This window comes from Varanus komodoensis, unplaced genomic scaffold, assembly GCF_004798865.1.
Source record: "Varanus komodoensis strain SLA01 unplaced genomic scaffold, ASM479886v1 scaffold1, whole genome shotgun sequence".
Taxonomy (NCBI): domain Eukaryota; kingdom Metazoa; phylum Chordata; class Lepidosauria; order Squamata; family Varanidae; genus Varanus; species Varanus komodoensis.
The window spans coordinates 28,194,071-28,206,800 of record NW_025335268.1 but is presented as its reverse complement, the minus strand read 5'-3'; the positions used below and the strand labels follow the sequence as shown (position 1 = coordinate 28,206,800).

The 12,730-nt window shown below is 44.8% G+C and overlaps 1 protein-coding gene across 1 annotated transcript in view; it reads right to left on the bottom strand.

The window, feature by feature from the left end:
• Window positions 1–5,620, bottom strand: part of CAPN9 (calpain 9) — a 35,363-nt gene extending 29,743 nt beyond the window's left edge. The window contains exons 1-2 of the mRNA XM_044420752.1: window positions 5,592–5,620; window positions 5,207–5,496 (exon numbers count right to left, since the gene is read on the bottom strand). Of these exons, the coding sequence (XP_044276687.1) occupies window positions 5,207–5,419 (213 nt within the window). The 5' untranslated portion in view covers window positions 5,420–5,496; window positions 5,592–5,620. The remainder of the gene's footprint in view (window positions 1–5,206; window positions 5,497–5,591) is intronic.
• Window positions 5,621–12,730: the final 7,110 nt, after the last annotated feature.

The following is a 12,730-nucleotide window of genomic DNA, read 5'->3' as shown; positions in this document are numbered from 1 at the left end:
ACCCACTAAAAGCAGAGCAGAAAACAAGCCAGACCAAGGCAAGGCAAGGCAAGGCAAGATGAAGAAGAAACTTTTTCTACAACTTGAAGAAAAGGCATTATGGAAGGGTCCTGGGCAGTGGAACGGGTTCTATCATTGGTGCAATGGAAAAGACCCTGTTCTAACCCCCACCTGGTTAAGTTTTTGAGGGCAAACAGGATATGAAGCAAGGCTTGCTAATCCAGTCCTTTTAATGGACTACGCAGTTAATTAGTCAATTACATTTTAAAACATTTTCATATTACTGAAATGCCTTTTTGAGGTTAATCAAGGAAATTGAGGAAATTTCCTTGTTTAAGGAAATAAATAAATAAATAAATAAAAGCTCCCGAGTCATCATTAAATGGGAAAGATGTTTGGGGTTGTGGCTGCTCATGAAGAAAAGGAATTTTGTATTTGTGCAAAGTTCTAAAATTTCCGCCGATTTCCACTCAGTTATCTATGCATGTGCCAACCCCTCACACCAACATTCCCTGGCCACGGTGGGTGAGTTAGTGGCCCTACAACCTATGGTGTGCCCAGCGAATGACTGGGCTCACGGTGGGTTGTTTGTCCCTTTCCTCGTTCCTGCAGGTAAATCCAGGGAAACCGTGGCAGGACCAACCTGCCACCCTGTGCCCTGGCTTCCGGCCAACTGTGGTTCTTTTGCACTTACCCCTTTTCCTTCATGCTGAGATTGTAATTCTTGTTTTGATAACCGTTGACAGTCCCTTCAGGTTGCCAGAATGGAGAGGCATTTGGAGGGTCTGTCAGTGGCTAGCTATGTACACAAATAGTTTCATGTGTATATGATGCACGCACGCCAGGCTTGAGGCATGCGGAGGTTTGCAGTTGTGTGACTGTGGGAATCACACCTTGACTGGGGCGATGTCCTGCGAGCACCTGGTACAGCTTTGTTCCTTTTTGCTTTCTTTTGGCAGCTGTCAAAAGGCGAACTGTCAAGAGAAAGCAATGGTGAGAGTGCTCTTTGCCCATAAAAGGGAGTGATGTGATTTATGCTCCCTTCATGGCAAGATCCTCAGCTTTTAATATTTTGCCTTGATGGTCCACAGGCTGGTGAACATTTCAGCATCACTTTTTCCTGAGTCTCCAGATGTTCAGACAGTACAGAAGTCTTCCTCCCTCATTACACTTTTTCCTTGGGAAGAGGAGTTTTGCTATCAAAACTCAGCATCCTTTTAAGGGGAGGGGGTGTTGACAGAACAAAGAGGGGGTGGACAGAGCATATGCCATATGTCTCAGTCATAAATTACCCATTGCCTGCCTGCCTCTCTCTCTCTCTCATATGAAACCTATATTTATTTGTTTGCATTGTATTTCTTTAAAATAAATTTAGTCCACTTCTAAGGTTAGAACTGTACGTATATCTATACATTATATGTTTCTATCACACACACACAGTCATATATATATATCTGCAATTATGTAACTGTTACATCAGGGGTGCTGAACTTACTTCAGCCTGAGGGCTCAGTTCAATTTCAGAGAAGCTCTCAGCTGCTTCAAAACCAAAAGGGTGAGGTCAAAATGCCAAATATACTGGAGAAATTAGCATACTTTAGCTTAATGGGCTTACGTCTAGTAACAGAGCCTTAGGAGAAGCATTTTAGTCTTATTTAAAGCTTGCGGGGGGGGGGGGGGCGGTGCAAAAGCTAGGAAGCTGCCAGACCATGTGTGACATGCCTGGGGCCATCTGGGACACTGCGGAGGGCCAGACTGGGACAGCACTCGGGCCAGATGTGGCCTGAGCCTCAACACCCCTGCTCCACAGGCTGGCAGCACAATGCGGATACAATTACTTTGCAAGCCGGGGCACACAAGTCCCAGAGCTACAAAAGAGATTCTGCTGAGGAGCAAAGAGGGAAGACCAGAAGAACCTGACCTCAGATGTTGAGATCAGCGCCGGCAGAAGGAAGGCAATATAAGAACATGCCTGTGGAGGAAAACCTTCCTCACGGGGGGGGGGGGGGGGTGATACGGGCCGTCGATAATCCCGAAACAGCGGGAGAAGTGGAGAAATGCCCACCACCAGCCAAGACAATTCTCAGTAGCTTCAAGCTTTTCATTTTGTATGGATAGGTTTGAAAAAAAGAAGGAAAGAAAGAGGGAGAGAGGGAGGGAGGGAGGGAGGCTGAAGACCGGGAAGCAGCTAGCATTTCTCTGCTGTGCCCTGAGCATTTCACGGCTTCACAGGAAATGTCAGCGAGCAGGTGAACAGGCTGGCTGCATTCCTGCTGCTCAGCGCCTTTCCAGGGGAGAGCATTGCTTAGCTTGGCGTGTCGTGATTAGAGAGAACAAAAGGCAAGGCAAGGCAGACCAGTCATCGCTGGCACCACCTGCGTGCTCAACACACGGGGTCATGTGGCGCTTGTAACTGAGCTGAAGAATGCAGAAGTGCTCACTTCCCCTGAAAGCATGACAGTGCCAGAAGACTGGGATAAGGAAGGGGTCTTTCTGGAGCCGATCCTTTGCATTTCTATAGTCTAACATATAGATTGTGGAGTGGAGAGGTATTCCATGGAGATGTGCATGCATACATATGGCAGAGGCTGAGGACTCCAGTGTCAGGAGTCAAGGTTTCACTCCTGAACGTTAGAAGAGCGATCTATGATGCCTATTTTGGGATGCCACAGATATTTACTTAAACCAGGAGTGGATACACAGTCCACCAGCCTCTGTTGCATATACATCACACTGAAAGAGGAAGAGGGATCCAAACTATGTACCAGAAAAGGAGTGCTAAGAAAAGCGGAATCCTTTGTGCTGTGTATATTATGCAAAAACAACAACAACAACCCAACAACACATGTGCATTTACTGCTATTTTTTCCATAGCTTTTTTCTGCTTCCTTTTGTCATGGGGAAAATGGCAAGATGCTAGATTTCATGCTCTTCAAAGAAAATTCTGCTTATGGATAAGGTGGGGAGATTGCCTTCTACACGCACACATTCTCTAGGATTGTAGTCTGGCAGCCCTGGCTGGAAGCAGTGGGAAATTATTAGATAATCCAATTTAAAGGATTTCTATCCCTGTGTCAAATTTTCTGCACCCTTGGTTATTATCCTTTTAATTTTTGTCTATAGTGCAAACAAACAGAATCAGGAAAACTAGCCCTAAATTGAAAGAGAAGCAATATTCCTTCTGCAGAATGCAGTGTCCACAGTGTATTCCTAAAAATTTATTTTTTATTTACCTGAAGAGCAAAAAATATGATTCCTGTTGTTATCAAAAGTCAATGCATGTCATAAAATATGAAGACTTCAAAGACAAAGAAAGTGTTTAGGGCTTAATCCCATGCATGTTTAAACACACACACACACACACACACACACACGCCCTATAGTTCCCAGTATTCCCCAGTTAGCCAAGCTGGGAGTTACATGACTTATAATGTCCAGACTTGCATAGGAATGAACCATTAATCATTGAACTGAATTGAAATTTTTTCCCATGGGCTATGTAGAATAAAAAATGCTTTGACTTAATGGAAAATGCGTATTTGCTGCCCAAAGAAACACAATGCACAATACAATATATTCAGACATTCCCCTCCTATAAGTCACAGGAAATCATTTTGGTGCCATTTGTGGTGGGAAGGTGAAAATGAAAGCAGCTCAAACGCATTCTTTGTTTAACTTCTGCTGTCATCTCCAGCAATGTATTTTAATATATCTATTATAGCTTTATGTCAACTCCCTCTGAGGAGCTCTACAAGGTGGCATGCACACCAGCTGTGTGAGGTAGGTTAGGCCCAGGAAAAGGACTGGCCTGAGATCACCCAGGGAGCTTTAAGGATGCACATCCTTGCAATGCTGTTTAACTATCTCGACTGACATCCTGAAGAACATTGTGCATGGTAGCATAATTTTCAATTCTGCCTTGGAATTATGGGAGTTGTAGTCTAACACATCTGGGAGGCATTAGGTTAGGGAGGCAAGTAAATCTGCACCGAGGTAAAGTAGAATACTAGCCTGGGAGCAATGATACCCACAATTGAGCCAGGCTGATGTTTGAAATGCCAGCGTGGCATGACCACCAGAAAACAGATTTGCCCATTGGCAAACCTCGTTCCTGAATTATTGCTCACTGCAGTATCTCCCTCGCCCATTCTCTCATTCCTAAATGTATGTGAAAACCAAGATAAGACTGAAAACAGATAAACGAGAGTAAGAATGGTAAGGTATAACACAACCAAAACCACAGTTAAAAATGAAATGTAACAAATGCAAACAAATGCTTTCATTCCAATGTCCAGCTTCTCTATCACTTGATAATTTCTGGGAAATCTGGAAAGAGCACGATAGTGCAGGAAGACTGGGAGAAGGAAGCCGGGCGGGGCACGGAGCTTTTCCACCTGAGGCTGTTAATCCACTGTACCTAATTTCTGTTTTGTCACAGAACTAAGTTCTGAGCTCTGTTTTGTCCCTTTCTTGCTTTTCCACTATATAAACTTGAGGTGGCACCCTGGTATAGCAGAACAGCACAAATACACATGTAGAAATACTGTTTTCTTTTCCTTTTTTTAAAATAGTATTACATTTTTCCTGTTCTATAAAACTTGTCAAAAGTTCGGTGTAAAAACAGAATCAAAATCGGAGGGTAACAACCTCTAAAGAACCCACAAACAACATGAGTAAGGAACGACGCGTGCACAATGAATGCCTCAAAATGCTTCATATAGAAACTTCAATTCTCATGGTCAAGGCCGTTTATATTTTGCCACCCACTTCCATAACCTATGCCATGAAAACTCAAATTGTGTGTTCAGAACTTGGGTCAGACTGCTTTTAATACAGAATTTTGAACATTTTCCAACAAGGGAAATGAGGAGGCAAGGGTAAGAAAAAATGGATGGAGTCTGATTAGGGAGGAAATACATTGGCTCCACCACCCACAATCTGGGCCTTATGTATCTTCCTTACAACCTCTTCGAGGAAGAGAAACTTGCTGTGTAACTCCGTAAGTCCAGATGCTGATTCTGCTGCAGCAACCTTCTCCAAGTTGGTGCCCTCCAGATACTTGGGATACAGCCTCCCAGCATTTGTGACCACTGGCCATCCTGGCTGGGGCTGGTGGGAACTGTAGTCAACGATCTTGAGGACATCGGTTAGGGGATGGCTGCGCTCGTGATGGGAATCAACGAAAAAGCAGAGTCTTTCTACTCACCCCAGGCCTTTTCCACACAAAGGGGACAGGAGGCTTCTCGCTATAGAAAAGGGACGTGTCGTTGGCTGGGAAGTCGCAGTCCTCAAAGAGCATCCCCTTCTGCTGGCATTCAGCCTTCAGCTCCTTGTATGTTTGCCCCGTGGAGTGTGTAGGGCGGGCATTTTTGGGCACAGCTGGGGCCCGTGGGCTGGAGTCCCGGTAGAGGTAAGGCATGGCTCGACTCCACTTGTAGCAGGTAACCGAAAAGGGGGTGGAGATGTGAAGAGCCCAGAGGAGGGATGTTCAAAATCCTAACAACAACAAAGGAAGAGATAGGATCAAATTGCCCCTGGCAGCAAGCAAGAAGATCTAGAATTTCAGGAAAATGTAGAGGGGAAAAACCCACCTCTATGCATGCAGCCCTTTCCTATTTGCACCGGACTAAATGGGAGGCTGCCGGTCACATCTAGCAGAAACAATGCATGAAAGAAACACCCTGAGAGCAAACAGAAAAGGAAACTTGTTTGGCTTCTTTGGGTGTTCCAGTTGCCAGATGCCTACCTTCTGGTATGTTCACTCGAAAATAAATCGCAATGGGTGGCAGAGAGATAACTCGGTTTGTTGACTGTGTAGTATAAATCTTCTGCACCCAGAGAAAGGAATGGGTGTTTGAGTGATAAAGGAAGGGTGTGGAGGCAAGGCCTTTGCAGATGGCTGACTCTGAAAAGTGATATTGGGCATGTAAAGCTCCTGGAAAACCTACACTACACTATGCTATAGTATGTGTTGTGTGTGTAGCTTGCCATTTTCTAGTTGAGCATTTCTCATTTATTGTCGATCAGCCTTTTACAACATGGTGCCCTCCAGATGTTTGAGCATCCAGCTCCCTCCTTCCCCGTTCACTAGTATTAGTGCCTGTATTATGCTGGCTACAGGACTTCTGCACCATATGGGTCTTGGGATGGCATCTTCAAAACAATTCTACCTCTCACACATTAAATATTGCCATGGAAGCCTTTAAATGCTACATGCATCCTGGTCCCTATTCATGCAGAGGAAATGAAAAGCATTTAAGTGGAAGCACATGTGGATATGGTGCCTATTTATTTAATTAAAATATTTCTAGCCCAACTTTCCTGGCAGCTTACAGAAATCATGGAAAAACAATAAAACTGAAGCTTAAATAAAATCAAATTAAACATAACAACAGCAAAGACAGCTGGAGAGAAAAAACTGACCATTAAGGAGCATCACAAGCAATTTCTACAGTCTATATAGTCTGAGTGTACTGGCCAGAATTAAGGAAAGAAAGATGTTGGAGAGGAATGAAGAGAAAAACAACCACAAGATCTCTTGTAAAAGATGGCAAGGTGAAATTGAATTCTCCATAGACATAATCAGCTGATGGATTAAAGCTCAGATTTCATGGGGCGACTGCCTTTCTGCAGCCCTTCCCTGCAGGACCAGCCACCATATGACCTGCTCAGTGTTTCAGCCGCAGGCCTCCTCCCATTGTCTTCTTTGCTGCATCTCTGGCCCACAGAGCAGGAAGCAGACAAGCGTCTGCCCACAACTGGTTGCCCGATTACCAATGTGACAGACTCATCCTGGAGCCCCAGCACTCTTTTTTTTCTTTTTCTTGTTCGCTCAGAACATTCAAATTGGGGTGTGGCAGTCAAAAGAAAACAGCCTTGTCTGCATCGTGCACCACTTCATTTTTTTGGTCAGGGTTTCAGCTTTCCACCTTTTCAGCTTCTCCTCATTCACTTCATTGCAACACACACCGTTCCACCGATTTTTCTACTCCTGATTGGTGCTTTCTGTCAACCAGCTGTGCAGAACCTTTTGCAGCCCAAGGGCCAACTTCCATCTCAGGAAAGCGCTTGGGGCCCATGTTCTAGTGGTGAGGGAGTCAAAGGCAAAAGGAGGCAGAGCTAAAGGCGACTGATGCCAAAATACCAAAAGATGGACTTCAAGGTATTTTTAGCTTCAAGGTCTTCCTGCCAGTAATCTTGAAGAGAGCCTTTTAGAATGGGAATACGTACACTTGCTAGGTAATCACCAGTCAACAGTTGTGGGAAAGGGGAAGGCAGCATTGCTATCTGGGCACACCCAACAGAGCTGAATAAGACAGGCCAGATTTGGCCCACGGGTTTTGTGGTCCCTGATGTAGACAAACTGAGGAAGAAGAAGTGAGGGAGGGAGGGAGGGTTTTCCTCTGTGCTTACCTGGCATAAGCACACTTATGGGGGAAGGCGAAGAATACATGCCCCATTTTTCCTTGACTGAAGCAACAACAACTTAAAAAGCAAGGAAACTATTCCCCAGCACAGTGCTGGATACCACACATTATGCTGCTATACATGCCACATATCTCACATCTTGAGTAAGTGTGCACAAGTGCAAAGTCTCTTGCATGGAAACCATTAATTCTTGTAGATACAGTAAAAGTACTTCACATCCAGGTTGCGCATTATTAATTCTAGGCTAGGCTTCTTTAGTGAGTGGTGGGCCAAGGAGTGCAAAAGGAAAGAAAAAAGACTTCGTTCCCCAGTCTCTAGTCCAGACCAGTCTTAGCCAGCCACAACCAGGACTGGGTGGAACTGAAAGAGCCAGACTCGGTCCTTAATTTTAAATAAGAGCTTCTGCATAACTTTGATCCATGCAAGCTAAAAGTTGAAAGGGGGAGGGGGAGGCAAATTGTCAGTGGGCTTAACAAACATCTCTAGCACTTGCAAAATTCTGCACAAGAAGAAAGGAACAGAGGTTACTCTTACATCACTGAGAAAGCTTTTTCCAATATTTAACTGCCCCGACCCCAAACACACACCCTTCCTATCATTATTGTGTTACTTCTTTTTCCTCCAGCGTTCCTGAAGGCCAGTGGTGCATCTCATGCAATGGCTACTAACTCACAGCAAGGGCTCTCTAGCATAGCTTTGTTTTTTTCCTTTAGTGGAAGTTGAGCTGCTGCAATTTGGGCTACTGAAGGAGGCTTCAGGGCTGCCCGGCTCTAAGCTGGCCAGCGGTACAAAAGAGCCTGTGGACAATCAGACAGTTGGTTGTGCTGGTAGGAGATGCTCAAACGGCAGAGAGCAAAGCGACTGGCTAGCTGAAGAGGATCAGTGATTCTGTGGCACTGGGCAGAGTGGTGCAGTCTCGGTGAGAGGAAAAGGGCCCATCCCAGTCCAAAGACTGGTGGCATCTGCCTGCCTGGTGGCTTGAGGATTGCCCGATGAGGTCTTGCTTGGACAATGTGGAGAGGAGAGATGTTCCAAAAGGCCTCCAGCCAAGTCTGGTTTAGTGACATCGCTTGGTTGGAATATGTTGCTCAAAGCTACTGATTCATGCTCCTCCATGGGAGTTTCCCTAATACTCCCGTTGCTTCACTGTTTGTGTATGTCTGAGTAGCAACACTTCCCCAGGATGTTAGAATTAACATTTAGCTCCAGAAATTACTCTGCTGAGGTTAATGGAGGGTATGTTTTCAGAAGGCTTTCGGGGATGTAGACTTCCCCGTCCATTATATCTGGCTTGCATGTTAAAAAGTTATTTGTAGTCATTCCAGCCAAGCTCATTTAAAGATTTCATTCAGTCACCCAAAACTGCATCTTGAATAAAACTGGATTTCAAGATTTCAGCATCTTAAAACTTCATTGCTTTGTGGAATTCTGTAGCTTTTTACATGCAGCACTTTCATTTCTGAAGCAAAATTATCCCATCATCATCTTGCAGCCAATTTGGAGCCTTTTCCTCCACATGTACATTAAAGATTGTATGGAACTTTCAATTATCTAAATTATGACTGTCTGCAAATTATTGCTCCATCAAAAATGAAAGTAATTTCTAGAGAAATGATGAATTGTGCATTAACCTCTTACCCTTAATATTAGAAATATATTAGACTAGCTTCTGTAGGGCAATATTAGGGGATAAGAAATGTTAACCAGACTACCGCTTATTATTACATTATGGATATGTTGGAAAAATACTCATTTACCTCCAGAAGATCTTTTCAGCTTCTTTGTAGCACTTAAATGTTACAGGAAACCTTTTCTTGTAGTAATTCTTGTAGTAATTTGAAAGCCGTGCCTACTTTGGACCATTGACTTTTGAGTTCAGGGTAGCAAAAAGATATAATGCAATGTATATCGCACACATCTAGACAAGAAATTCTCACACCCATTTGAAATCTTAGAATGAAGAGTTGAAGATGCTCCCAAGCGATTTGCTCCTGAACGGCAGTGCGGCAGCCACTGTTGCCAACTTTATGAGATATACAAAATCTGCAATATTATTTACCATTCATGTTCACAAGAGGGCAGGCTCATATAAGAAGAGGGAATGAGATCCATTATGGCTCCACATCTGAACAAAAATAACAGTGAAGTATTTTTCATATGTGAGTTTATTTTCTGTCAGTCGGTTTGTGTGTGTGAATATCTACGTCTTTGTGTGTGTTTCTGTGCAAGTTAGCTGATTTCTTCATAGGATCCGGGATTCTGTTTAACTTTTGACATTATTTTTCTTCTGGAGTAGGGATGGTGCCATAGTTTTTCATTACTGGGTGTAATGCAATGATGTAATTTCTCTTATTCCCCACCTCCTTTGGGCCAAAGCAAACAGTGCTTTAAATCCTTGCTTAGCAGCTATATATTTTTACATTTTTTAAAATTTTTCTGTACGATAGTCAGCCACCCCCTGATCTGGATCAGGACTGGATGATGGATCAGGACTTTAGCAGTGGGGAAGATGGGGGATTTAAAATCAAGACAGGGGTCCTAGTACCATCTTTAGAGTAAAGGATTTTAAAAAGGTAGCTGCAAGATACAGATTCAAATATTGTCTGTTTTGGCTGCTTGGCACTGACTCTGAGCTTTTCTGCGTGAGAATCTTCATCCCCTGTATCTACATTCAGTTTCCTTGCACACTTGAAATTACAACACTACTTGTAGAAGCATTTCCTCTCCTGCTTTTTGGCTACCTAACCTCTAGTGGGACTGTGGCATAACGGAACAGCACAATCTGTAAGAGGAAATCAAGCTTTCTTCTGCTTTGACAATTAAATGGTCCATTACCCTGCTTTAAAAAAGTCTGCCAGAACTGCTGCTTAGACACAGAAGCAAAACCAGAAGGTCACAACATTGTCTAAAGAACCTGTGAACAAACATGAGTAGGCAGCGATGCTCCCAAGATAAATACCTCATGTAGGATGAGCCCTTGACTGAGTGTTAATAGTGCATAAACTGGTACTGGAGATTTTGTTATGCATTATTGAGGGAACAACCCCTTCAGTTCCTGCAGAATTTGCAGATGAGGCTTTCACCATCCCCCAAATGAGTAGCTTATTCACTTGTAGGGAAGAAGTCTGTATAAGGATTTGTGGACTCAGCCCATAGGGTGAAATCCTATGCCTATTTAGACAGAAAAAGTCCTGCAGCTCCCAGCAGCCCTGCCACCCCAGAACATGCTAAGAGTTGGAGGACCTCTGGGACTTCTTTGAAATACTGATGCTTAATAACAATAGGCCATCCTTTCACTTTGCTTAGATTGCAGCCCTGTGCTTGGCTGGCTGGGGCATGCTGGGAATTGCAGGGCCCTTTTCTGCCTAAGAACACATAGGATCACACTCTTAAAGCATGTAAGCAAGGAGGCTGTTGAGCAGTTAAAATCGGCCTGGATTCGCGCTTGGACAACTTACGACAGCCTATGGACTTGGAGTTCAGATAATGATGTGAACTGTGCAAACAGGCATTTGACACGTGCAGATCTCCTCCAAGAGGAATATACCTTTACAAGCTCTCTATTCACAAGGCTATTTTTTAAGAACATGAAAACCCTGCGGCAGATTAGGCAAGGCCCATTATTTTTCCAGCTTTCCAGATGCTCCGCTCTGGGTAAACTTCAGCTATAATAAACGGGTTGGCCTTTAAGGGGCTGGCCCATTTTGTTTGGTTTGCTTTTTCTGCAGTTTTCACATGGCTCACCTTGTGGACTTTGAGCATCGTCATTTGAAAGGGTATTTGCACACCTATTTTAGTGTGTTTGCTGAAGCCCTTTGTGGAAGTCCAAACAAAGCAGAGTCCCATGTGATTTACTTCTCTTTAAGTACCTGGAGGGCTGGATGTTCTACGCCATCGAGAACAACGTAGTGGCCCCACTGACGTTTTAAGGCATGGGTCCTCAAACGATGGCCCGCGGGCTGGATCCGGCTCGCCATGCTCATTTATCCGGCCCTCCATAGCTCACAACTAAGCTGCCAGTTTGCTTGCAGGGAGATCATTTTGGACTCGCCAGGAGAAAGGGGGTCTCTTTGCGAGCAAGCCGGTGCCTGGCTGGGAGATCCTTTTCTCTGAGCGACGGGGAGATCATTTTGGACTCGCTCAGAGAAAAGGATTTCCTTGCAAGCAAGCTGGCGCCTTGCGGGAGATCCTTTTCTCTGAGCACATCCAAAACGATCTCCTTGTGAGCAAGCATGCATGCCCCTGCCTTTCTGTGTGCGTGTGCATGTGCCCCCTCCCCGGCCTGCACCCCCCGCCCACACTGCCTTGGTGGCCAACGCCCTTCACTGGCACCTTTCAACTGGCCCCCTATTCAAAAAGTTTGAGGACCCCTGTTATAAGGGATGGCAGCTGACAGGCACTACACATCTCAGTTCAAGGCATCTGAAGTGAAGAAACCTCACTGTCCCACCATTCAGCTGCCTTTTGGCACTGGAAAGCGCAATGTTTGTCACCAGGGTGGTGTGCCAGTGACGGTAAAAGGTGCTGGCTGGATTATGAAATGTGCTTGTGCTAGTCTCACGGCCACCTGTGGAACAGTGCCTGTGACATCACAGGTGATGCATGACATCACTCTTCCTCTCCAGCCACCGTCACTTTGTGAACTTTTAAAAATGCTTCTTATTTTTAACAAGTCTTTTCCCCTTGGGTTAATTGTTATGTATGTAATGAACATTATCCTCTCTGTTCTGTACTCTCAAATTATAGAGGTGCCTTGCCCCCTCTTTGACATGTAAGTCCCAATAAATGATGCCTCATTCAACTAAAAGTCTCCCGTGAAGACAAAGGCTTTCCGACATTCAACTTTTCCTGCAAGGAGTGCGCCTGGTGTGCTGCCCCCATACAGTTTTACTTTCAGAACCATCCCGTGAGGCCAGCTAGGCTGAGGGGTAGCGACAGTGAGCTCCTTGGATGAGCAGCAACCTGAGCCAAGGTCTCCGGGGCTCTAGATCAATGTGGCAACTTTGCTACACTTCACTGGCTCTCAGCACCACACTGGCCTTACACTGGATCAGAACGTGGGTCGATCTTGCCCAGTACTATCTGGTAGCACCATTCCTGGGTCTCAGGCAGGCTTTTTCTAGCTCTGATGGGCTCATTTAAACCGGAGAGGACAGAGATGGATCCAGGAACCTTCTACATGCAGCGCACATGCTCCTTCCCTGCACTTTGCATGCCCTGTGAACAAAATGCATCAGTACTTTAACACTGATGCTCTGTAAGTGCTGATATGTTCACACTAGTGTGTGTTTTACTGATTACT